The following is a 26,337-nucleotide window of genomic DNA, read 5'->3' as shown; positions in this document are numbered from 1 at the left end:
ATCTGTATTTTATTTCATGCAGTACCTTTTCTCCCTGTAGAATTGCATTTTTTGGGGGTTTGGCCCGGCTCTCTAATCGGTTAAGGTTATTTTTTTATTTTGATCCTGTTCTATATATCCCAAGTTGGTGTTATCTGCAAATTTGATAATTATGCCTTCCATGGAGTATTACCTGCATTAGCATATAGTAGATCCCAGCCATGCCATGGGCTGCACCAACATACTGCTTCTTGTGCCACTGGTACAAAAGTGGGCACCGTTCAGTCTTTCGTTCTTCTCTGGAAAGATTTTTACCTGATTCAATGATGCAATCCACTACCTAATGTAAACAGAAATACAATAAACGATTATTCTGGGAAAAATTCCTTACATCTGTACACTATGCTCTGCGGCCAAGTCATTCTTAAAAGGAACATAAAGAAATCAGACACAAAAGATCCACTCAACTTAAAACTATTTTTTCACCTGCAATAAATAATAATAATAATAATTATTATTATTATTATTATTATTATTATTTACAGTATTTATATTCCGCCCTTCTCACCCCGCAGGGGACTCAGGGTGGATTACAATGTACACAAATATGGCAAACATTCAATGCTAAACAACACAACAGATATAGACAAATAGTCAGAGCCTATTTAACTTTTCTGGCCGCCAGGGGAGCTGTCACTTTCATCATCCATCTGCGACACTGATGAAGTACTTCCGCATTCCCCGCATGCTTTTGCTGGAGTGCTTTGCTGGAGTCCTTTTTTTATGGCCTCGTAAATGAGTTAAATTAGCCTCCCCACACATAGGTGGTACCTAATTTTCCTACTTGACAGATGCAACTATCTTTCGGGTTGCAAAGGTCGACAACAAGCTACACAATTGGTCGGAAGCTCACTCCAACCTGGGCTGGCTTCGAACTCATGACCTTATGGTCAGAAGTGATCTTAATGCAGCTGACACTCAGACAGCTGTGCCACAGTCCCGGTGCATTATGTCTTCATGGAAACAGTGGGTATTGGTTTTGCTGCAACTGCATTCTCAGATCGAATCCTTTGGTTGTAGGAGGAACAAAGACTCATCCAGGTAGCAGTCCTGTTGACATGTCTTCTGTTCCATTACAATCAACAATGTATTGCTGGTAAAAGGTATATTGCCTATGCATTGCTGCAAAGTTAAAGTTTTAAAATATATGCCATAGATGCAGGCGAAACATCAGGAGAAAATGCCGCTAGACCATGGCCATATAGCCCGAAAAAAACTACAACAACCCAGTGATTCCGGCCATGAAAGCCTTCAACAATACATTTTAAAATATAGTTACAGCAAAGCCGGAGAAAGGTTTTAAGGGCAGGAATTACAGGTCCCCAGACTTCTAGGCCACCTGGTCAAAAAGTAAAATTTTCAAAGATCGAAACTTGTTCGAATGGTGCTGGCAATAACGGGGCAGTGTTTGGTACCATTATTGTGAAATCTCAACTTCTCACATGTCTATACCATTTTTTCCATGTTTGAGTCATTTTAAAGACATGTTTTGTAATTATTGCCAGTGGATCTGTCCTACTTTTCTCATAGGCATATACTTTCTGTGGCAGTGACTGAGCACTACGTGGATCCTTTGTTGTGGTTTTCTTTATATGGTTCCTTTAATGCTAAACAGTCTAATTCTTCAATCGGATCCCCTATTTCTTTTGTAAAGGAGAAAAAAAAAGAGTACAGCAACACCTCACCCCAGAAGATTTACCACATGATAGGATTATATGCTGGGACAGGATTTCATGCCTTCCATTGGTTCTGGATGAAGAGAATAATGGGTAAATGACTGAGGAAAATGTAAGCTTAATAAAACAATTATTTGAAAAAGCAGGGTAGTTCAGAAAGGTAGGAGACAGCTTTCTGTGATCTAAGCTGCCAATGGAAACAGATAAATGTGAAAAACAAAATGCCCTGCATTCTCTCCACTCAAAGAAAATGATTCTGCAGCAGGGTCAGCCAAGAGACAAGAAATTAAGGGTCCTTGCAAGAAATGTCAATATAACAGTATGATTTCCCTTTAATGCCAAGGATGAATGCTATGCAGCCCTGGGATCTGTAGTTTGTTGAGGCACTAGATGAGCTCTCTGGTTAATTTTAACCCCCTCTCTAAACTGCACATTTCAGGCATCCACAAAATGGAACCATAACAATTAAAACTGAATCATACTGCTAAATTTTTATAGTGTGAAATACAAGGTGCAGCATAATTGCCATTTCATTTTGAAACTTGAATTATATAATCCCACAAGATCAACCACTCAAACAAAATTTGCTTCCTGAGACAAACTTCTCCTGTCTAAGGGCAAGGCTGGGTCTCTTCTGTATGAGGATCACCCCAGGAACTGTCTACTATTCAAGGAAAAAGACATTTTGGAACCCTTACCTCTTTGATAAAAGATTGTGGTACTGTCTCGGGACCAATTTCAGTATTCAAATACAGCAAGGCATACAGGTAACCAGCTCTTCCATAAAGCAGTTCATCTGGAAGGTCAGCATCTGTGGCAAGGACTATTCTCTGGAGTTGCAAAAGTCTGAGTCAAGACAGAAATGGAGAAAGAATTGACCTGTCTCGCAATCTAGATCTCACTCATTAGATGATGTCAGCCAAGAGCAAAGGGAGAGCAGGGTTACTGTCCCGACACTGGGAAAGTTTTACATGAATGGAAGAGAAACAGCTTCTTGTAAGTGTGCCCAACGTGACCAATAGAGATTTATATACTGCTTGTATTCTCTGAGGTTAGCTAAAATCTTCCAATAGGTGCCTAAGCTGTGTAGAAATGGAATTGATCTTCAAAGCAATAATACATATTCTGAGCTACCCTTTGTGGTTCTGAATGGCCACTGAAAACTTCTGTGCAGAGTAGGATATGACACTTTTCCTTATTACACAACGAATCTCATGAAACGTGTGTGTGTGTATATATATATGTACAAAAAAATAAAAAATAAATAAAAATGTAATGTTCGTTTGTGGGATTAACATAACTCAAAAACCACTAGACGAATTGCCACCAAATTTGGCCACAAAACACCTACTAACCCAAGGAGTGACCATCACTCAAAAAATTGATTTTGTCATTTGAGAGTTGAAGTTGCTGGGATTTATAGTTCACCTACAATCAAAGAGCATGCTGAACCCTACAAACAACAGAATTGGGCCAAACTTCCCACACAGAACCCCCATGACCAACAGAAAATACTTAAAGCCACCCAGTCCAACTCCCTTCACCAGGGCAAGAAAACACAAACAAAGCCCTCCTGACAAAGAGCCATAGATATAGATATGATTCACACACACAGAGAGATATAGTATGATGTATTTGAAAGGGACCCCTAAAGAAGGACAATAATATGTTGCATGTTCCAGAGTAGGCAAACCAGACAATCTCTACTGACAAAGAAACAACAAGAAGTACTGTTTATCCACAAGCATCAAGACATTACATATATTAGAAAGCAACACTTTCTCATTACTTTATTTTCCAGATCACCAGACTGGGCCACAGCAATGCGTGGCAGGGGACGGCTAGTGTATGTATGTGTGTATGTATGTGTGTGTGTGTGTATATATATGTGTGTGTGTGTGTTATATTTCTTTTTTCACATGGATTCAGAGGTTTCTCATTATGTTTGCGCAACACGCCTACACACTGCAGCTGACACACTAATGTGTTGCAACACACAGTTTGGAAAGCTCTGGTCAAGGTATTTTATTTTTCTTTGCCTAACATAAAACAGTCCAGTTGAATCCAAACAAAGTACTTTTCTCAGCACAGCAAAGAGTTCATCTGAATGGAAATATTCGTATTAAAAGCGATATGCCAGAGATTAATCTCATGGAGAGTGTGGATTAGAAGGAGATTGATTAAACTTCTAAATATAAACTGCACCAACATGGCTATGGGCTGTATTCTCCAGAGCTGCAATATCAGATACAGGGAGAGATGCTGGGAGAATGCGATCAGGCATGGCCACAACACAGAATAAAAATGCACTTTGGTATTTAGAACCCACCAAAGGTCATTGTTGTGCCAGTTCTGAAGTAGGAGAGTGATGAGAAACCAGTTCAGAAATATTCAAATCCATTCTTAAAAACAAAAACAGGGATGGAAATATTAGAAGAAGCAAAATGGAACAAGGAGGATAGAGTTTGCTCACGCTGCAGGGGGAAAGTGATTTCAACCAGCCACAGGCAATTAACTGAGTCAGAATGTATCAACCTGATGTAGTAGCTCACTTTGCTTTATGAGGTGCTTCTGCTGTCCTCCGGATCTTTAGATCATTCAGTGAACTGAAATGACCTTCCTTCTGCATATTCTTACTGATCTGACGTATAGCAATTTGGGGAAGTCTACAAGACTAAGTTTACAATGCCCAAGATTATGAAGTGATAAACAAGCACAAAGATGTGGATATAATAATAATAATAATAATAATAATAATAATAATAATAATAATATAAGCTAACTGATGCTTAACTTTCTATTCAAAATGCAACAGAAATATAATTGAGCTAGTTTGCTCCAAATGTTTAGATTGCTTAAAATAGGAGGAGAAATAATGCGGCTTTCCAGATATTACTGGATTGCAAATTGCAATACTCCACACTACTGGCAAAGTTGGCTAAGGACAGCTAGAGAGATGCAGAACTCCAACACCAATTCAAACACTTTGGTAATCCCATCTTGGGAAAAAAACCAATCTGTTGCAGAGTACATAGTGAAAATATATATGGTGTTGTGTGCCTTTATGGCATTTCTAACATATCACAGGATTTTCTTGGCAAGATTTGTCCAGAGGAGGTTATGCCTTTCCCTTCTTCTGAGGCTAGAAGAGGGTGATTTGTCTAAGCTCATCCAGTGAGTGTTGATGACCAAGCAAGATTTCAAACTCTGGTCTCTAGAGTTGTAGTCCAATAGTCCAACTCTCATACTACAAAGGATCTGACTATAGCTAGAACTACTATGTTGTTGTTCATTCGTTCAGTCGTCTCCGACTCTTCATGACTGCATGGACCAGCCCACACCAGAGCTCCCTGTCAGCCGTCACCACCCCCAGCTCCTTCAAGGTCAGTCCAGTCACTTCAAGGATGCCATCCATCCATCTTGCCCTTGGTCGGCCCCTCTTCCTTTTACCTTCCACTTTCCCCAGCATCATTGTCTTCTCTAGGCTTTGCTGTCTCCTCATGATGCGGCCAAAGTACTTCAACTTTGTCTCCAGTATCCTTCCCTCCAATGAGCAGCCGGGCTTTATTTCCTGGAGGATGGACTGGTTGGATCTTCTCGCAGTCCAAGGCACTCTTAGAACTTTCCTCCAACACCACAGCTCAAAAGCATCTATCTTCTTTCGCTCAGCCTTCCCTAAGGTCCAGCTCTCACATCCGTAGGTTACTACCGGGAATACCATGGCTTTGACTATGCGGATCTTTGTTGCCAGTGTGATGTCTCTACTCTTTACTATTTTATAGAGATTGGACATTGCTCTCCTCCCAAGAAGTAAGCGTCTTCTGATTTCCTGGCCACGGTCTGCATCTGCAGTAATCTTTGCACCTAGAAATACAAAGTCTGTCACGGCCTCCACATTTTCTACTACTACTATAGAACTACTATAAATCTATATAAATAAAAATGTCATGTCCGTTTGTGGGATTAACAGAACTCAAAAACGACTGGACGAATTGACATCAAATTTGGACACAAGACACCTAACAACCCAAAGCTTCTTTGTAACAGAGTGTTAAGGTGGATGGACCCTGCGCAATACAACCTGACAATACTTGTTCAGCAGGAATGTATGTCCTTCACTAAAAAAAAATGATTTTGTCATTTGGGAGTTGTAGTTGCTGGGATTTATAGTTCACCTACAATCAAAGAGCATTCTGAACCCCACCAACGATGGCATTGAACCAAACTTGGCACACAGTTCTCCCATGACCAGCAGAAAATACTGGAAGGGTTTGCTGGCCAGTGTCCCTTGGTTTTGAAGTTGTAGTTCACCTACATCCAGAGAGCACTGTGGACTCAAACAATGATGGATCTGGACCAAACTCTACACGAATACTCAATATGCCCAATGTGAACACTAGTGGAGTTTGGGGAAAATAGAATCTTGACATTTGGGAGTTGTAGTTGCTGGGATTTGTAGTTCATCTACAATCACAGAGCATTCAGAACCCTACCAACGATAGAATTGGGCCAAACATCCCACACAGAACCCCCATGTCCACCAGAGTGGGCCACAGCAATGCGTGGCAGAGGACGGCTAGTATTCAATATGCAATGATTGCATGCAAAATAAGCGCCACATAAAAATATGGAAATATATCAAAACATTTTTAAAGCAACCAAGGTCTTCAAACATGAGTGAAAACAAGAAGAGTCTTATTGGCATCCTGATTATCACATGTAACTGTGCCCTTCCTGCATATTGAAGGGTTTTAGAGCCTGTGGCTAGAAATCTCCTTGGTAACAGAGTGTTAAAGTGGATGGACCTTGCACAATACAACCTCATAAATACTTGTTTGGCAGGAATTGTCACTGAACCAGGTCTTCGGCTAGTGGATGCAGCAGCACCTTGAACATGGAACTGGACCTGACAACTGTTATGATAATTGGAAACAGATATATGATTATCTGATTATATAAGTAATTGTTACTGTTTTAACTTTTTTGTATTTATGTTTTTATACTGATGTTATTGATATTGTGGCATTGAATTGCTGCCTGTGTTAGCTGCTCTGAGCCCTCCCGGGGGTGTTGAGAAGGGTGGGGTAAAAATGCTGTAAATAAATAAATAAATTTCAGTGGGCCTTACTCTGTACCTACAAATCCCTCTTTCAATCCTGTTGCTTTTGCGCACTGTGAAGAGGCTAAAGCTCACAGCAATATGCTGTGTGTGTGTCCCTTTAGTTGTCTGTCAACTTCTGGCAACCTAAAGAATTTGTGTTTCTTTAGGCAAGGAATACGCAAAATTGGTTTTGCCAGTTGCTTTCTCTGAAATGTAGTATATTGCACCTGGCTATTCAGTGATGGGCTTCCATCCAAGTACTAAGAAGGGTTGACTCTGCTTATCTTTCAGGTCTGGTGCCTTTAGAGTATTTAGGCCTCTTGTAATAATATCCTACTAAATTAAATGAGAAATGGACTGAAGCTGCAAATAGCCTTTGAAAAAGTTTCACTCTTCGTCATTTATATGCTGCTTTAATGTATTCTGTGCCAGGCATTATTTTACATGTTCTGCTTTGTTATGTTACATTTGTTCCTGACATGTGCCTTCAAGTCATTGCCAACTTATGGTGACCCTAAGGTTAGCCTATTATAGGGTTTTCTTGGAAAGATTTGTTCAGAGGGCCTTTGTTTCCCCCGTGACGCTGAGAGGGAGATCACTCAGTGGTCAAGCTAATATTTGAACCTGTTCTCAGGATTCCAATGCTCACTTCTAGGAAACTACCTCATAGTAATTATGTTGATTTGTCCATATAGTTCAATACTGGCTACATTATCTGGTAACAACTATCTGGAGCAAAAAGATGCCAATAATGAAACATGTGACCTTCCGTGTATAATGCAAATGCTCTACCACCCATATTAAAAGGTGAGGTATAATGTACAAAACAGTAACAGGAACAATAAGTTCAGTGCATTTTTTCTATGGATAATCAGAAAACCATATTCCACTACTGATTAACTGATTTATATTTTATTTGCTTTATTTATACCCTGCCTTTCTCCCCATGGGGACTCAAGGTGAATTGTTACAGACTTTGTTCACCAAGCTGTAGCTCATGCTGAATACCAAATAAAGTTTAATAGATTTATAGTCAAGCCTGGCCTTAGGGGTGGACAAGCAGGGCGCTCTCTCTGGGAAATGAAACAAAGAAGCAGAGTAATGAATTCAACTTGGAGACTTTGCTGAGTAGTATATTGTTTGCAGCGAGTGAGACTGAAATAAACCAGTAAACGTCTTTATCCTCTCTTTCAAAGCTCAATCCCCAGTTGGAACTGGAAAACACATCAGCTCTGCAGATTCTACTGAACTGCAACTCCCAGTAGCCTTCCTCATTGGCTATGATAACTAAGGCTGTTAGAATTTATAGTCCAACAACTTCTTAAGAATGGCACATTCCGCACCACTGCTTTAGAGGTTGTTTCAATGCCAACTATGAAATAAAATTTAATAAACTGTCTTCAAAGCATAATTATTGTTCAATATCGAGTCTACTGCCTTGATTCGCCTTCAGGCTGAGAAAGGCGGCATATAAATATGGTAAATAAATAAATAATAAATAATACTATCCCTAATTCTAGATAAAACTCAGTAGAAAATGAATTTATTTTGAGGTGCTATTGCTAAGCACATGAAATACATTCAACATGCTACACAGTGTAATTTTTAAAATAAATTGTTAGGCGATAGATGGATATCAAAAGTACTATTGATCCAAGGCCAGCCATTAAGAATACTCACACACACACACACACAAGTAAACCCAGGCACTTACTTTGTTATGCACTCCTTGGATTCAGTGTCATTCTTCAACTTATGGTACACCACTGCTCCCACAGCCAAAGGTCCAGCATCACCACAAAGGAAAGTAACCCGTCTGCCATTCAGATTCCGAAGGATTCGCTTCACATAATCCAAGGATCGCTGGAGGTCACTTGGCTCCATTGTCACACGGTACAGCTGAAGGTACAAGAGGGCTATGCCTGCAGTTTGCATACAGAAGAGAAAATAAATACTATTTCCTATTTTCTCTGTGTCTCTCACACCAATAGCCAATAAGGAGAACTATGCTGTTTTCGTTATTACTTTGAATCCATATCAATAGTTGTAAGCATTGTTGTTAAAAAGTCAGTACTGTTAAATGCATATCTGCAAACTATCTTCTTCTTCTTCTTCCTCTTCTTCCTCCTCCTCCTCCTCCTCTCAATTTCTATTCAAAAAAGAAATCTCGGGGCAAGGAGACTAACTTCCCAAAGATGGAGCTGTAATTCCAGAGCACTCCTGCTGGAGGACCATGAGGTAGGAACTAAACTTACCACATTCTCACTCCAGTACTGCCAAAAACAATACAAATTGCTGGGATACTTCTATGCTCACACAACTGAAAAACAACTCTGTATACTTATCAATTATGCTATCTACTTGTTCTACTAAGATCTATTATATTGCAATTATGCATTTAATTTTCCTAATTTAGGCAGCTGCCACTCATTCCCAAAATGGACTGGTGAATCTACATTCAGTTCTACTTGCTAGAAAGCTTGTGGGTGACTCAAGCATTGATCCAGTGAAATTAGAGGAAAAAGGAATGCAGCATTGGCTACATTATACCTGAACTACATTTCTGAGCTGGTGAAGTGCATGGACCATATCAATTCCGATATGCTAAAAATGTATTTCCCCTTCACGGAAGCAAAGCAGATGTGGGGGAAGACAAATATGTAGAACATGTTACACCACATAAAACATGATGGAAAATAGACAAAACTCTCAAGTATAAAAGTATATACTTGAATACTGAATTTAAGATGTTCCAGGCTATCATATTTCTGTTTCTATGGTTGTGAAAGCTGGGCAAAGAAGGAAACTGATAGAAAGAAAATCAACTCATTTGAAATGTGCTAGAGGAAAGTTCTTTGGGTACCATGGGATACTAGAAAAACAAATAAAACGAATCCTCAAGGAAATCAATCCTGAACTCTTCCCTAAAGCCAAATTGACTAAACGTGACTGTATTGGAACAGTTATCCTTTGGACATACCATATGAAGATATGAATCATCAAAAAAGACAATAATCCAAGGTATGATAGAAGAAAGACATGAAGAGGGAGATTGAGGGACTCAATCTTAGAAACCATGACCCCCAGTCTGGAAGATGTGAGAGGGGCTGTTAGTAACAAGGTGACTTTGAGGTCTGTCATTCATAAGATCACTATAAGAGTGAAATTGACTTGACAGCAGTTGACAACATCGGCCTAGCATAAGTGAAGTGATACATGATGCAGACTTGGTTTGAAGCAAAAATAATCTTTTTTTTCAGATTTATGTATTTCATCATGTTTAATGCATACTTCAACTGAAAAAAGCAGCTTGAAATAAAAGCACAATTCCTAGCATCAGGTTTGCAAATTAAAATGCATGAATGCATGCATGATGCAAGGGAAAGGGGGGGGGGCAGAGAAGAGGAAAACAAGAAAATGCAGGCATCACTGTGTGTCCAAGCTTCGTTTGTTGTTCTTCTTCTTTGCAATGACTAGCTAGGGCAGAAACAGTTCCGGGAGAGGAGTTTGCTGGATATGGGTTCTCAAGAGAGGCTGTGGAGTTGCCTTGTTTCCTGCCCTCATTCTCTGTAAACTGGTGCAATGGCTGTGGCCAGGTGACAGTTGCAAGAGAGAAGTGCCACATAGATTTGGCATCTCAACAGTCAGTCAAGATACAAAACATGTTTGGGCTTCATGCTTTTCAGATTTTACGTCAGTCCCTTAAAAGAGCTGAAGTCTTAAATAAGATGGCCCACATTCAATGATTAAAGATCAGTATTTTTGTACTTGTTCCTTATTGTAAGAATTTGATGTGTTCTCAACAGATGGCTCTGTGGGAGATGTGACAAAATTATGGTATTTGTGCTTGGCTTATTTAATGGGATCTAAAAATGGGGACAGCTTTCTGGTGTTGAAGTGTGTGTGTGTGTATGTGTAAATAGCTGCTTCTTGCTTGCTGTTTCTTTGGAAAGAAAATGGAACAAAGTTTTGCTGCCAGAATCGAAGAATTTATCATGAACTCACTCTAGTCAAAAGGGGAGTGAAACAAATTAACGTTTCACTTGGAATAACAAGAGAGATGGATGAGTAATATTAATCCCTGGTCTTTCTTCAGTAATGCATGCACACAGATCTTTAAAAACTGAAGATATATTATTTGAATGTATGTTAAGTACATAAGTATTCACATATGCTTTAAGATTTCCTCACATTTTTGAAGAAGCAAAGGAGAATGATAGAGACATCAGAATGTAGTACAATATGTTCCTTCTTTTGCTGTCCAGCTCCAGGAATAAAATAAGGGGCATTTTTAATTTTATTTTAATTTTATTTGTTTCTTGAGGCTGAGAAGAATTAAAAACAAGGGGAGAAAATGGTGTGGGAGCAACTGGGGAATAGGTTTAATCCAGACCACACACCCCAGCCTCCCTTGGAGGAAACCACCATAGCTACCAAGCGAAGTCCCTGATATTCAGAGTTACTCCCAGGCTAGCCATAAACGGGAAGGTAGACCAGAAGGGGTTATTGTGTTTGGATTACTGGGCCCTATCTGTTTTCCTGAGTTGAAGAAAGAACATATTTTCCTCTGCTGCATCTTTTGGAATTTAAGGCAGCTTTCACTAGGACCATTGGCAGATTTGGTTACTCTTGATTTTTCCTGGCTGGATGTTGGGATTTGTACTGCAGGTGCCAGGAAAGTTGGTAAATTCGAAGGACTGTTTAGTGTGTTAAGTAAGTCATCTAGGTGTTCAGTTATTACTGTTTGCTTTTCCTTGTTCAATTTTTGGAACGTTTTAAAAAGGGCAAGTTCGTCTTCATCCCAGATCGTTTTTGTTCTGGTAACAGGTGGTAAAGCTCTCTCAGAATTTGATCCAAGTATTCCGGTTTTAATGTTGTAGGACTGTTTCTTCCAGTTGAGGTGTTTAGGAGGATATATTTTCCCTGAGGAATTTATCTGGGACTTAGATGGACAGTTTGTAATGATGGGAATTGGCCCACTTTTGGTATGTGATTTCCAATAAGAGGCCTTATTCCAGTCTCCTCAAACACTCTGTTTATGAAAATTCCAAATTTATGATGTAAATGAGAACGCATAGGGAGTAACAACTGTAGAATTAGAGGATTGGTAAAAGCTACAATAAATCTTTTCTGGAACTGTCTTTTTGGGAGCCAAATCAATGAATGGAGATTTATCTGTCTTATAGACAGAAGGGTGTAAGCTCTCAAGCTGCATGGTACCACAGAGGGACAAAGACTTCAAGGACTTCCTCAAGGACTTCATTTTCCCCAAACCCCTCAATTAATTGAAAGATACCCTGGGCAATTCCAGGAACCCATACTTCATCAAAATTGTGCCAGGAGGTGCTCATTGAATCAAATTACCCCTCTATACCTGCCATGAAAATCTATTTAGGACACCACCTTAGTTCAATTCCTTGACTTTTCCATGTCAGTTTAGAATGGGGGGAGGCACAAATGGGGGTGGGGATGAGATTTCCTACTGTGAAGTGAGCAGTAATCCTTAGACTGTACAAGGAGGTGGCATGATGGATCGACAAGTACCAAAAGAGAGAGGAAAGAGGACAACACTGCCATGAAAAGACCAACAGGGCCCAGGGCCCCCTTTTATTCACAGTCCTGTAACTTCAGGACCATGAGGCCAGCGTCTTCCTTTGAAAGCTAGCAATATGATATCTTCTATATCTCTGCATTGACTGTTATTGTAGTCCTCTTTGTCCTTGCAAACAAGATCCTACATAATTGTTTTCAGTGTTGTTACACTATTTCTGCCACCTTTTACTTTTGTTTCACATCTGATGTTAGTGTGGTATGACAAAGCTGCTTAAAGAGTTTTGGTTATTGTCCAGTGAGGATTCTTTTTCTTTTTGGCTGCAGATGGCACCCTTTCCCCCCATTCTTCATAGAAAATGTCCCTGGCTTTTGTCCAGAATTCTTCTGGGTCTTGGTCTATTAGGCTTAATAGTACAAATCCATTTTTTACCCTGCAGATTTTTCAATTTTTATGGGGATGTTCTTCAGATTATTATTTTTTCTTTGCACAATGATTGAGATAATGTTCTTCTTTAGGTACACTCTATTTTTAATAGTAGCAATTCATGGTTTGTGTCATATGCTGCTCTGAGTCTTGTTTTTCCAGAAAGAATTGTTTCTCCATTTCCTCCTTCAAATTAACCAGTTTCCATGTTGGTCCACACATTATGCCTATATATATACAGTTGTCTCTTTGGTTGTCTGAATGCTGTATTTGTGGTGAACAAATTGTTGCCTCTACAAAATTAAGCAACTATTTCCATCTTTTGAAGTCCAATCCTTTTGGTGTGTGATCCATTTCCTCTTGGACTTCAGTGGAGAATCACTTCAATTTCCTCCTCTTCTGCCTCTGTAGTTGACAGCACAAACTTTTATTTTGGGCTCTTTTCACTACTTTCATTGTTATGCAGGCTTTGTGTCCACCATTACAATCACAATCATTTTGGGCGCTATCATTTTGAAGATACTATGAAGACTTATGCATGTAGATAATTTTGGAATTAATATTTAATAACTTGGCTGATATGAGAGGTTCATCTTCAAGTTGTCATACATCAGAAATGACTTCAGGGCACACAGTAACAACTAGATATTCATTTAATACAAGAAAATGAAGTATAGGGACTTCAGGTGTTGTTGGACTGTAAGCCTTAACATTAGCATGGCTTCCCAAAAAGTAACATAAAATATGGATGTATTGTAATATCAGTCCTAACTAGGCCTGAACCTAGAATCCAACACTTGATGATAAAAGTAGTAAAGCATCCCCAAGGACTGAAGCATCAATCTCCTTGATTACACTATGTAACACAATTTTTGTTCCTGGGTTATAAATGTCATTTCCTAATTGATTCTATCATAAAAACATGGGAAATGTTTATTAAACTGCAAAAAACGTTGTTTTTGCAGGACATCCTGCAGCACATTTTGTTATAGTTTTTCATTAATATCTTATCAAGTTGCAACCAATTCAACATTGATTGTGGCAGCCACAAAATGAAGTTTCTGGAGTATGACAACTACTTTCAAAGTAAGTACTTCACAATTAAACAGGAATAACACTTTCAAACCAAGAACAGAACATTTTTTTCAAATTTTGTTACATAATGCTATTGTCAAATAATTCTTACCGGTCCAACCAGTATATGTAGAGCAATCATGAGGATCTGATGTCTTTAATCCTTCTTCCATTTGCTGCACCAGGTCTTTAATTTTTGTTGTGACCTTCCTGTTGAAATATGAGCTTATCTAGAGAGAATGACAAATTTCAGAAGGAGATAGATTAAGAGAGAGAGAATGAATGGCAGCATGCAAGAGAACAAGAAGTCATGTAACAATGGGTAGATACCAAATGTGAGATATAGTTCATTGATATTACATGTTAAGAATGTCAATGCAATCCACTGTACATGTATTAATACTCTATATAGCAACATAAAATATGAGAATCTTTGTAACTCTGTCCACTGCTAATTAGTAATAATATAGGAATCATCTTAAATCTTAATCAAATGTACAGCTGTAATTGAGTGAAATGAACACATTCACACTTGTATGAACTGAGAGACACATGTTCAGTTTATGAAATATATAAATGTAGCCTCCTCCTTGGCTTTCAGGGATGGAACACAATGCTTTCTATCCCCAAAAGCTACCAAAGGAGGAGTATATTTGTTGGGTGGGTGGGAGAATCCCAGGAGGGAGTGGGAAATTCAAAAGAAGAAAGAGACTGAGGAGAACACAGAAACAGGATGCCAATAAAAAGTACCAGCTGGACAAGCCATGGGAGGACAGGATTACAGCCAATACTTCCAACACAACCTTCAATTCAGTAGCTTTAGAACCAGAACAGAGGAAGCAGTGTGAGGCCTGGAAATGCATCCTGGTTGAGGGTTGTGTAGCAAGAGATTAGGCTGTGATCAAGTACATGTCGCATTTATTGGCATCCATTCCCATTCTATAAGTCCACTTTGAAGTTTCAATTTTACTCTTATCAGAATTGTTTAGATTGTTTTCTTCTGGTCTTCCCCCTTATACATAGCCAGCAAATATATTTAACTTTCATAAGCATTTCTATTCCATTTTCAAAGCTGTACCAAGTGCGGATAGTTCCCTGACCTTGGTGCTTGCATCTTAACGCAAGCCAAATCTTCTGGCAGCAGAAGATTTGGTTTGTGTTGGAATAGACTTTTCTCTAAAAACACAGTTCTATTCAAGCCTCATTTAGCATGTTTGGTCTTATTTCAGTGGAAACTACCAAGACCTCTTTTAGTTCTGTTCTTCCTTGGACATGCTTATAGTTAATATTTTTTATTTATCATAATTTATTTTGGGTGTTCTATATATCTGAAATTTTTCCAAAAAATCATCATCATCATCATCATCATCATCATCATCTCCTTCTTCTTCAATTATTATCAAATAATTATTAAATAAAATAATAATAATAATAGCAGCAGCTGTCCTAAGCATTTTTCTGGATTTGACAAAAAACACAACATGTATATGAATTTATATTCAATTTTTTAAATTTTTATTCCTTGACTTTCAATATTTTTCCTTATTAATTCTGCTAATAGTTCTATTGCTGTAGCAAAAGGTGGGGAAAAGGAAAAAAGGAGAGAGTGGGCACCTTCCTCAGATTCTTCTAGGAAGTGTTTGAAATCCATACCATTTACACTTACTGTAGCTTTTGCATTTTCATATATCTGTTTCATAATTGCTATAAGCCATTTTAATTTCTTTTAAAGTAAATGGGGATCCCCTGGTTTTTACTTTTACCCTTTTTTCATTTTAGGAGTGACTTGAGAAACTGCAAGTTGCTTCTGGTGTGAGATAATTGGCCATCTGCAAGGGCATTGCCCAGAGTACGCCCACCATCCTTGTGAGAGGCTTCTCTCATGTCCCCACATGGGGAGCTGGAGCTGATAGAGGGAGCTCATCCATGCTCTCCCTGGATTTGAACCCCCGACCTGTTGGTCTTCAGTCTTGCCAGCACAAGGGTTTAACCCATTGCACCATCAGGGGCTCTTTTTACCCTATTACATGATTCTGGAATTTTCCATCAGAATAATATACCATTATATAAACCATGTAATTGAGGGATTAGGTCATCTGCAATTTTTTAAAATAGAAATTGGTGCAAAGGGCATTTGTCATGGTGATTTATTCGCTCATGCATCTATCAATTTTTTTAACACTGAAAAAAGCAAAGCAGAACAAATGATTATCTAGATATAATAGTATCAAAATGGATTACGATCAGCTCTTAACCACCCATGCTGCATCTCTGAACACAAAGATAACATAACAGAATGGGTGAAAAGGCACTTACTGCTACTTTTAATGGGTGATTATATGATTCATTAGTTTGTGCTATGGTTTCCTGCAAAATCAGAGGCTTATTAATCTCTGTTGTATTCTAGACAGTTCTGACTATGCTAGACTGAAGAACCACTGTGGTGGGTGTTGCAAGCTAAGCAATTCAGTAGATGATCAAGGACCAGTTATTCTCTTTCAGTTTAATCCTCTCTTTAGACTCATATTAAGGTTAGAATGGGACATTACATATCTATCTGCCTATCCGCCTATCTATCTATCTATCTATCTATCTATCTATCTCCCTTCATTTGCCACATATATCCCAAGCATAATACAAATGCAAAAATGAACAATGTACAGTTATATGTACAATCCTTGATCTCATCTTCTGATCAATGACATCTATATTTTGATCCATATATGGTTCATTTTTTGTCACAAAGCCTATAAACTGCCACACAGAGTCATTTTCATCATTTAAATCATGCTATACCAAAAATTGTAAGTACCTTTACCACAAATAGATGGCATCAGCAATACTCAAGTAGCCCCTATGCAACTGAACAGCACTAAATCAACTGAAGATGTCCTAATTAACTATTTCCACTAACTGGTGAAGCTTTACCTTTATTTATCATTAGCCTTCAACTGCTCCCAGTCAGATGCTAAAATAAACTCTCACTACATTAAGTGTATAATACAATCCTCAAATATGTCAGAGAACATACAAACAGCCCATTAGCAGTTAATATCAACAGCTCAAGTCATTTCTTGATTCCCTCCCACATCCTACGCTTAGAGGTTTGAAGACAGCTCTTGACTGTGTTCCACAGTTGTCTGTCATAATATTAGTACTTAATTTATGTCTGTCAAAATATTGGGTTCTGTGCTGATGTTGCTCTAGCCATGTGGCAAGCCAAGGCAATAGCTTGAAATAAAGCAAAGAACATAATTTCCCATTCGTGTCAATTTAAGCCTGAGTTATACATCATAATATGACCTTTACTTTGTGCGATGGGGGGCTGTCAAAATCCAGAATAGGTCCACAGACAGGGAAGGGACAGAAAAAGCAAATGCCAGGCATCCATTTGCTCACTGAGTTTGGAATAAGTGTCAGTTTCCTCCTATTAAACCATAATGAGGATGCCCAGTAACATATGCATTTCCCATCCTTTTAAGCATTTGATGAAAGATGGTTTGGAGCACAGAATTCTTGTAATTTGAACACTCCTTATCCAAAATGCTTGGAACCATATGTGTTTTGGATCTTTTTTTTTATTTTTCTGGAACACCTATTTGCATATTCATGCATAATGAGGTATCTTAGGATCCAAGTTTAAACAATATATGTATATGTGTGTGTGTGTGTGTATGTATATATATATATATGCTGAAACCATAGCTTGAAATTAATTTTATACAATATCTACAATAATAATTTTGTGTATGAAACCAAGTCTGTGTACACTGAACCATAAGAAAGCAAAGGTGTTATTATTTCAGTCACTCATGTAGACAACACTGGATCTTGGAATATTTCTACTTTTGGAATTCCAGATAAGGAATGCTCAACCTATACCACGGTGAGAAATCAAAGACTCGAGTAAGGTGAGAAACAGAAGAAAGGGGAGGTTTTTGCACCATGATACAAGAACGTCCTCCTTCCTCTGTATCTAGTCCCTCAGGTGCGCTGGCAGAGCGACGTGATGTGGGTGAAAAGGAGAAGGGAACAATCTCATAATGCATTGGTCTGGAAAGCAACCAAAAACATGTAAACCTCAAATGGTTATTAAAGATGTTCACAGGCATACAGCTCCCATTTTCCCTCATGTCATAGCATTTTGGAGAGGGAGAAGAGCCAGCATTGACTAGCAACAATGCCTCGGCTACTGAGAAAACAAAGCTTAGTGGCCTTGTAACAAATGCATTGAGCTGCCTGGTGCTTCCAGATGAGGTTGTAACCATGGTAGGCACATTCCTTTTTCAGGGAAGAGTCTCATCTAGTCAATGGCATACCTTTTCCTCCACCATTTAGTGAGGACAGAACCGGCAACTACCCAAGTAACTATCAAGTTACACACCTAAAGAACTCAATTTATTTTGCTAAGTTCAACTATAATGTAACTAGCTACTGTAATCAGTTACTTCCAACTTAACTGATAATGAAGTTTAACTTAAAATAACATAACATAAAATCTATCAGTAAGCTGAGGTCTGTAGTGAGGAAGAGGGTCTAGGAAGACTGTCTAGAGCAGGGGTCCTCAAACTTTTTAAACAGAGGGCCAGGTTACAGTCCTTCAAACTGTTGGAGGACCAGGTTATAATTTTAAAAAAACATGAATTCCTATACACACTGCACGTATCTTATTTGTAGTGCAAAATCACTTTAAAACAATACAATAATTAAAATGAAGAACAGTTTTAACAAATATAAGCTTATTAGTATTTCAGTGGGAAGTGTGGGTCTGCTTTTGGCTGATGAGATAGGGTTGTTGTTGTTGTTGTGTGCTTTCAAGTCATTTCAGACTTAGGTTGACCCTGAGCGAGGGCCGGGTAAATGACCTTGGAGGGCCATATCCGGTCCTCGGGCCGTAGTTTGAGGACCCCTGGTCTAGAGAGTGTGGGGAGACATACACTTCAATAGTATGGGGATACAAAATGCTGAAATGGGAAGCTGAGTTATTTCTTCTAGAGCAGCACCTGTTGCTGACAGAAATCTCATGCTGTTGTTTGGGTTAAATAGTCTGGGGCAACTTATAAAATAGACTCTCATTTCCTTGCAGAAAGGCAACAATGTCACCCCAATCTACAATATGCATTTTCCCCAAGTTAATCTTTCCACTCTCGGTCCTTTGCAAGTGTCCCTCACTGGGACTAGCCAGCCAAATTTACAGCTCAAAGTATTTCCATATAATTTTCTCAACCTTAAACCAAGTGGGCTATTTAGCAGTTGCTCCCTTTCCAGTAAACCATGGGGATTTAGTTCTAAGGCAGTGGTTCTCAACCTGTGGGTCCCCAGGTGTTTTGGCCTACAACTCCCAGAAATCCCAGCCAGTTTACCAGCTGTTAGGATTTCTGGGAGTTGAAGGACAAAAACATCTGGGGACCCCAGGTTGAGAACCACTGTTCTAAGGAGACAGATTCCAACAAAACATATACAGTACTTTACAGAACCAAAATCCTTATAATCCCCTGGGGAAACCAAAGTGATGAGAGCAGAAGAGCCTTCTGCTATCATCCTGTATTTTTGCTTTTCGTTCTTTCTGTCTAAGTGTAGTATCTTACACTTGTCCTTGCTGAAATTCATGTTGTTAGTGTTGGCCCAGCTCTCTAATCTGTTACGGTCATTTTGAATTTTGATTCTGTCCTCTGGAGTATTAGCGATCCCTCACAATTTGGTGTCATCTGAAAACTTAATAAGCACACCCTCTAAAACTTAATTCAAATCATTAATAAAGATGTTGAACAGTATTGGTCCCAGGACCGAGCCCACTTTATGCTGTTCCAGCAGTCACCAGCCAACCCCTCTCCAATGCCAGAGATACAGCTTAATGGTGTAACATTAGAAAATGTTGACCATTTCCGCTACCTTGGCAGTCACCTCTCCACCAAAGTCAGCATCGACACTGAAATACAATACCGCCTGAGCTCTGCGAGTGCAGCATTTTTCCAAATGAAGGAGAGTGTTTGAGGACCGGGACATCCGTAGGGATACCAAGGTGCTTGTTTATAAAGCTATTGTACTCCCAATCCTGTTATACGCCTGCAAGACATAGACTGTCTATAGACGTCACATGCAACTTCTAGAATGATTCCATCAGCGCTGCTTCCAGAAAATCCTGCAAATCTCTTGGGAAGACAAGCAGACAAACGTCAGGGTGCTGGAAGAAGCAAAGACCACCAGCATTGATCATTGATCATCTAGAGAGGCCCTGCTCACACTAACGCCTCCTTTGCAGGCGCGATCGGTGGGGACGAGGGAGAGGGCCTTCTCGGTGGTGGCCCCCCGACTCTGTAACTCACTTCCCAAGGACATCAGGCACGGCCCAACGTTGGCAGTGTTTAGGAGGAGGCTGAAAACGTGGCTGTTCCAGTGTGCCTTCCCAGAATAAGGAAAATTCCCAGCAATATGTCCTCAGAATGCACTTTACTAATGGTTTAGGATTGATTGCGCTCCCTTATCTCTTTTAAAACCCTATACCAAATATATCCTACCTCGTTCATGCCCAGCGTTTATTTTTAAAAATTTTAAACTATTACATTTGGCCGGCCACAGGTTTTTAAATCCTTGTGTGTTACTGTTTATTGGTTATTGTTTATATGTGATTTATATTAATTGTATTGTATTTATTGCTTTTTTTGTTTATTGCTTTTTGTTTTTATTGATGTGTTGTTGGGCTTGGCCTCATGTAAGCTGCTCCGAGTCTCTTGGGGAGATGGTGGTGGGGTATAAAGTATGAGGGGTATTTTTAAAGTAAAGTCCGTTTTGTTGTAGACACTAGTAGTTCGCGCGCATACCGCAACGAGCGCATGTGTTGTGTACCAGCATGCCTCGAGAACAACTGTGCTCAGTTTCCGCTCTGTAGCTAACCTGTACAGTTCTGTTCTGTGCTTTAAGAATGTTTAAGACTATCAACTTACCCTCCGCATGTGAGGTTCGCTCAATGATATGGTTTTTGTCAGCAAGGAACCTGCCTGCTGCAGAAATTCATCGACAGATTTGTGAAGTGTACCGTGATACTGTTATGAGTGAAAGCAAAGTGCGTAAGTGGATACGACAATTCAAAGATGGCCGTGACAACGTCCATGATGAGGACCGCTCCGGTAGCCCTTCTTTGTTTACAGTCAATTTGGTTATCGGAACAGGCGGCAAGTTTTTATGAAGAGGGTATTTTAAAATTGGTTCAGAGGTATGATAAGTGTTTGAACAAACTTGGCAACTATGTCGAAAAATAGAGTGAAGTATGTAGTTTCTGAAAATAAATTTACTTTTTTGAAATAAACTTTTGTTGTGTACTTATGTTCCAACGGACCTTACTTAAAAAATACCCCTCGTATTATTATTATTGAAGCAATAGTCCTCCGCCATCAACTCCGCTGGACCGGACACGTTGTTCAGATGCCCCAACCATCCCACTTAGACTATTGCAATGCTCTCTACGTGGGGTTGCATTTGAAGACGTCCCGGAAGCTCCAGCTGGTCCAACGCAGCTCCAGCTGGTCCAACGCGCGGCAACCATGATACTAACATGAGTGGGTCGCAGGGAGCATACAACTCCCCTGCTGTACCAGCTCCACTGGCTGCCGATCTGCTACCGGGCTCAATTCAAGGTGCTGGCTTTGGCCTATAAAGCCCTAAACGGTTCCGGCCCAAGATACCTAACTGACCGCCTCTTGGCCTATGAGCCCACAAGGACTTTGAGATCTTCCGGGGAGGCCCTGCTCTCGATCCCGCCTGCGTCACAGGCACGGCTGGCGGGGACGAGAGATAGGGCCTTCTCGGTGGTGGCTCCTTGGCTGTGGAACACCCTTCCCGTGGACATCAGGCTAGCCCCCTCCCTGTTGATCTTCTGCAGGAAGTTAAAGACCTGGCTATTTAAGAAGGCATTTGACCAAGAAGCGCAATGACTGGCTATTTGACCATAGGAATGGAACAACGGTAATGATATCGGATTGTGTGTTGACAATGAGATGATTCAGAATGTAGTAGAAATTTTGTAGTAATGTTGATATTTTGATGTTTTTTTGATAATGATGATTTGTAGATTATTTTGCACTATGTTTTGTAAATTGCACTTGTTTTTCATGTTGTACACCGCAATGAGTCGCCTTTGGGCTGAGAATTGCGGTATATAAGCGCAGTAAATAAATAAATAAACTAACCACCATATTCCAAAGCAGTTGTTCTACTCCGAGTTCAAGTACGGAAAACGGAATGTTGGTGGACAGGAAAAGAGATTTAAAGATGGGCTCAAAGCCAACCTTAAAAACTCTGGCATAGACACTGAGAACTGGGAAGCTTGAGCACTCCAGCTGGAGGTCAGCTGTGACCAGCAGTGCTGTAGAATTTGAAGAGGCATGAATGGAGTGCGAAAGAGAGAAACGTGCCAAGAGGACCGGGACTGCCTTCCACCTGGAAACCAATGCCCTCACTGTGGGAGAAGATGCAGACCAAAAATAGGGCTCCACAGTACACCGATCTTGGAGGACAATCCTACTCGGACAACGAGGGATCGCCTAAATATAAGTAAGTATATTTATATGGGAGTGTTTATTCTGATAACCTAGTTCAAGGGTGTGTGGAAGGGCCCTGAGAGGGAAGAGTGTCTGTCTTGCCGGCACGCCCCCCTGTCGCCTCTATAAGCCAGGCAGTGAGGGAGGGAGGGGCTCGTAATGGCGCCCCCAATACGAGCTGCTCACCTTGCCGTCGGCCTCGAAGGGGAGGCGCTCCTCGCCCTCGGAGTCAGTGGGGGAAGGCGGGGCGGTGCTGGCGGCGGCCCCTGCGCCTCCTCCTCCTCCGCCCCCTCCTCCTCCGTGGTAGTCGGGGAAGGGGTTGCTGAAGGCCCGCTCCTCCATCTCCGCGTCGCCGCCCAGCTGCAGCTTCAGCCTCTTGGACATGCCTTCTCCCATCTCGCGCCGCGGGCCCCTCACTTCCTTCCGGCCGACGGCGAGCCGGAGAGGACACCCTTCTTCTCCCGGGCGGGAAGCGCGCGCCAGCTGTTGCGCCTCAGCTCAGCCCCGAGCCCACCTCGGCGGCCCTTCTCCTCATCGCCGCCCCTTTCGCCTCGCATCTCACACCGCCACCAGCAGCACCAGCAGCGGGAAGGAGACGCCGAAGATGAGGCAGTAGACCAGCAGCTCCCGCCCGGGGCGAGGCAGCCAAGCCCTCCAGGCCGGCGGAGGCATCGCAGGGAGGCAGCTAGGCAGCCAGGCCCCTCGCCAGCTCCCGGCCCTTCAGCGCCCGGACGGACTCTGCGGCGCCAAGAGCGCGCGCGACGCGGAGAGAGGGGGAGGGAGGGGGGAAGAGGAGGAGGAGGGGGCGGGGCCTCCAGGGCCAGGCGCGCGCCCCTCGCTCCCAGCTGGAAACTAATGCGCCTCAAGCCCCAGAAGGACGCGGAGAGAGAGGGAGGGGGGAAGAGGAGGAGGAGGGGCTGGGCTTCCAGGGCCAGGCGCGCGCCCCTCGCACCAAGCTAGAAACTAATACGCCTCAAGCCCCAGAAGTATACGGAGAGGGAGGGGGGGGGAAGAGGAGGGGGAGGGGGCGGGGCCTCTTAGGCCAGGCGCGCGCACCTCGCTCCCAGCTGGACACTAATGCGCCTCAAGCCAGAGAAGGACGCGGAGAGAGGGGGGAAGAGGAGGGGGCGGGGCCTCGGTTGGGGGCGGGACTTCTTAGGCCAGGCGCGCGCCCCTCGCTCCCAGCTGTACACTAATACGCCTCAAGCCCCAGAAGGACGCGGAGAGAGAGGGAGGGGGGAAGAGGAGGAGGGGGCGGGGCCTCGGTTGGAGGCGGGGCCTTTAGGCCAGGCGCGCGCCCCTCGCTCCCAGCTGGAAACTAATGCACCTCAAGCACAAGAAGGTCGCGGAGAGAGAGGGAGGGGAGGAAGAGGAGGTGGCGTGGCATCGGTTGGGGGCGGGGCTTCCAGGGCCAGGCGCGCGCCCCTCGCTCCCAGCTGGAAACTAATGCGCCTCAAGCCCCAGAAGGACGCGGAGAGAGAGAGGGAGGGGGGAAGAGGAGGAGGAGGCGGGACCTCTGTTGGGGGCGGGGCCTCTGAGGCCAGGCGCGCGCCCACCGCTCCCAGCTGGACACTAATGCGCCTCAAGCCCCAGAAGTACACGGAGAGAGAGGGAGGGGGGAAGAGGAGGAGGGGGCGGGGCCTCGGTTGGGGGCGGGGCCTCTGAGGCCAGGCGCGCGCCCCTCGCTCGCAGCTGGAAACTAATGCGCCTCAATCCCCAGAACGACCTGCGCGCAGGCAGAAAAGAAATTACAGGTTTGCTGTGAGTTTTCCAGGCCATGTTCCAGAAGCATTCCCTCCTGACGTTTCGCCCACATCTATGGCAGGCATTCTCAGAGGTTGAGAGGTTTGTTGGAAACTAAGCAAGTGGGGTTTCTATGTGGAATAATGTCCAGGGTGGGAGAAAGAACTCTTGTCTGTCTGAGGCAAGTGTGAATGTTGCAATTGAGCACCTTGGTTAGCACTGAGTAGCCTTACAGCTTCAGAGCTTGGCTGCTTCCTGCCTGGAATTATTTATTTATTTATTTATTTATTTATGTATTTGAAACATTTATATGTCGCCCTTCTCACCCCAAAGGGGACTCAGAGCGGCGTACAAGATATATATACGTACAATCATATTATTAGCATAGTACAATATCAGTGTTATATATTACTACATTGCGGCATTGAATTATTGCCAATTGGAAGCCGCCCTGAGTTCCCCTAGGGGTTGAGAAGGGCGGGGTAAAAATGTTCGAAATAAATAAATAAAAAGTTGTACTATACCATTATATTGTAATATTATTAGTAATATTACATGTAATATAAAATATATAATTATAATATCATATTATTAGTAATGGTGTTATATTGTATTATAATATTATAAATATTATATGTATATACAATATATTATATTATATTATATTATATTATATTATATTATTAGCATAGCACAGAAGACAAGATGGAACTGTCCCCTGCCCCCCCCCCCCACTCTGGCCCAAAGTGACAGTTGCTGCTGGGGAGAGGGGTCCCCAACTGATGACATATGCAATTTAATAATTAATAAAATAAGAATCCTTGTTGGGAGGTGATTAGCTGGCCCTGATTGTTTCTTGTCTGGAATTCCCCTGTTTTTGAGTGTTGTTCTTTATTTACTGTCCTGATTTTAGAGTTTTTAAAATACTGGTAGCCAGATTTTGTTTATTTAAATAAATTATATTTGGCCCTCTTTATCCACCAATTCTCTGACCATGAATTCAACAGGGCACTCTGAGGCTGATGTGGCCTTCAATTAAAATGTGTTTGATCTTCACAATATCAACTCTTGTCCCATTTTGCATGTTCTTACATCGGGTTCGCCCCCCTACGAAGTACACCCTTGTCAATTTGCTCACCTAGCGGTGCCTGTTGACCTGGAAATAAGTGCTGATCAGTTCAATGACATGCCCAAGCCAGTGAATACAGAACTATTTCCTTTAAGAAAAATAATAGTAAAACTTTATTTATACCCCGCCACCATCTCCCCAAGGGGGCTCGGGGCGGCTTACATGAGGCCAAGCCCGGCAATACAACAATGCAAATATACAACATAAGAATAAAAAAATAAAATACCATAAAATACAATAAAACACTATAAATAAACACATCAGACAATATAAAATCGCAATATTTGAACACAGAGATTCCGGGGTTGTGTTTCTCCACCTTTTTCCACCTGAGAGATATTTACATGATCCCAGATATTTTAAATAGATATAAAAACAAAATATTTGTGGATAACAAATCAGACTGATTTTCCTTTTTGGGAAGTGCAGTCGAAGCATCTTCTGCAGAGTCCACTGTAAACACTGCACAACAAATTCACGTCAATGGTCTAAAACACCCACAAGGTGACAATCAAGAAACCTTTACTTTGGCCACATTGTTGTAACCCCAACATTGAGCTAAGAGAACCCCATTTGGGGTTGGGACCCAAAGAAGCAGCGATCCATACAATATAAAATACGGCCTCATTTTTCATGATTCTTTGGATTGCTTTACATAGGGTTAGCCCCCCTGGTGGCACAGCAGGTTAAACTGCTGAGCTACTGAACTTGCTGACTGAAAGGTTTGAATCTGTGGACCGGGGTGAGCTCCCACTGTTAACCCCAGCTTCTGCCAACATAACATAGAATCATAGAGTTGGAAGAGACCTTATGGGCCATCCAGTCCAACCCCCCCCCTCCAAGAAGCAGGAAAATTGCATTCAAAGCACCCCCGACAAATGGCCATCCAGCCTCTGTTTAAAAGCCTCCAATGAAGGAGCCTCCAACACACTCCAGGGCAGAGAGTTCCACTGTTGAACAGCTCTCACAGTCAGGATGTTCTTCCTCATGTTCAGATGGAATCTCCTTTCTTGTAGTTTGAAGCCTTTGTTCCGCATCCTAGTCTCCAGGGAAGCAGAAAA

At 41.6% G+C, this 26,337-nt stretch overlaps 1 protein-coding gene across 1 annotated transcript in view; it reads right to left on the bottom strand.

The window, feature by feature from the left end:
• The window catches only part of LANCL2 (LanC like glutathione S-transferase 2), a 35,011-nt gene extending 11,739 nt beyond the window's left edge, over positions 1 to 23,272 (bottom strand). The window contains exons 1-5 of the mRNA XM_060781561.2: positions 22,591 to 23,272; positions 13,980 to 14,097; positions 8,531 to 8,738; positions 2,414 to 2,561; positions 173 to 319 (exon numbers count right to left, since the gene is read on the bottom strand). Of these exons, the coding sequence (XP_060637544.2) occupies positions 173 to 319; positions 2,414 to 2,561; positions 8,531 to 8,738; positions 13,980 to 14,097; positions 22,591 to 22,800 (831 nt within the window). The 5' untranslated portion in view covers positions 22,801 to 23,272. The remainder of the gene's footprint in view (positions 1 to 172; positions 320 to 2,413; positions 2,562 to 8,530; positions 8,739 to 13,979; positions 14,098 to 22,590) is intronic.
• Positions 23,273 to 26,337: the final 3,065 nt, after the last annotated feature.

This window comes from Anolis sagrei, chromosome 6, assembly GCF_037176765.1.
Source record: "Anolis sagrei isolate rAnoSag1 chromosome 6, rAnoSag1.mat, whole genome shotgun sequence".
Taxonomy (NCBI): Eukaryota; Metazoa; Chordata; class Lepidosauria; order Squamata; family Dactyloidae; genus Anolis; species Anolis sagrei.
This window is presented reverse-complemented; position numbering and strand designations above follow the sequence as displayed.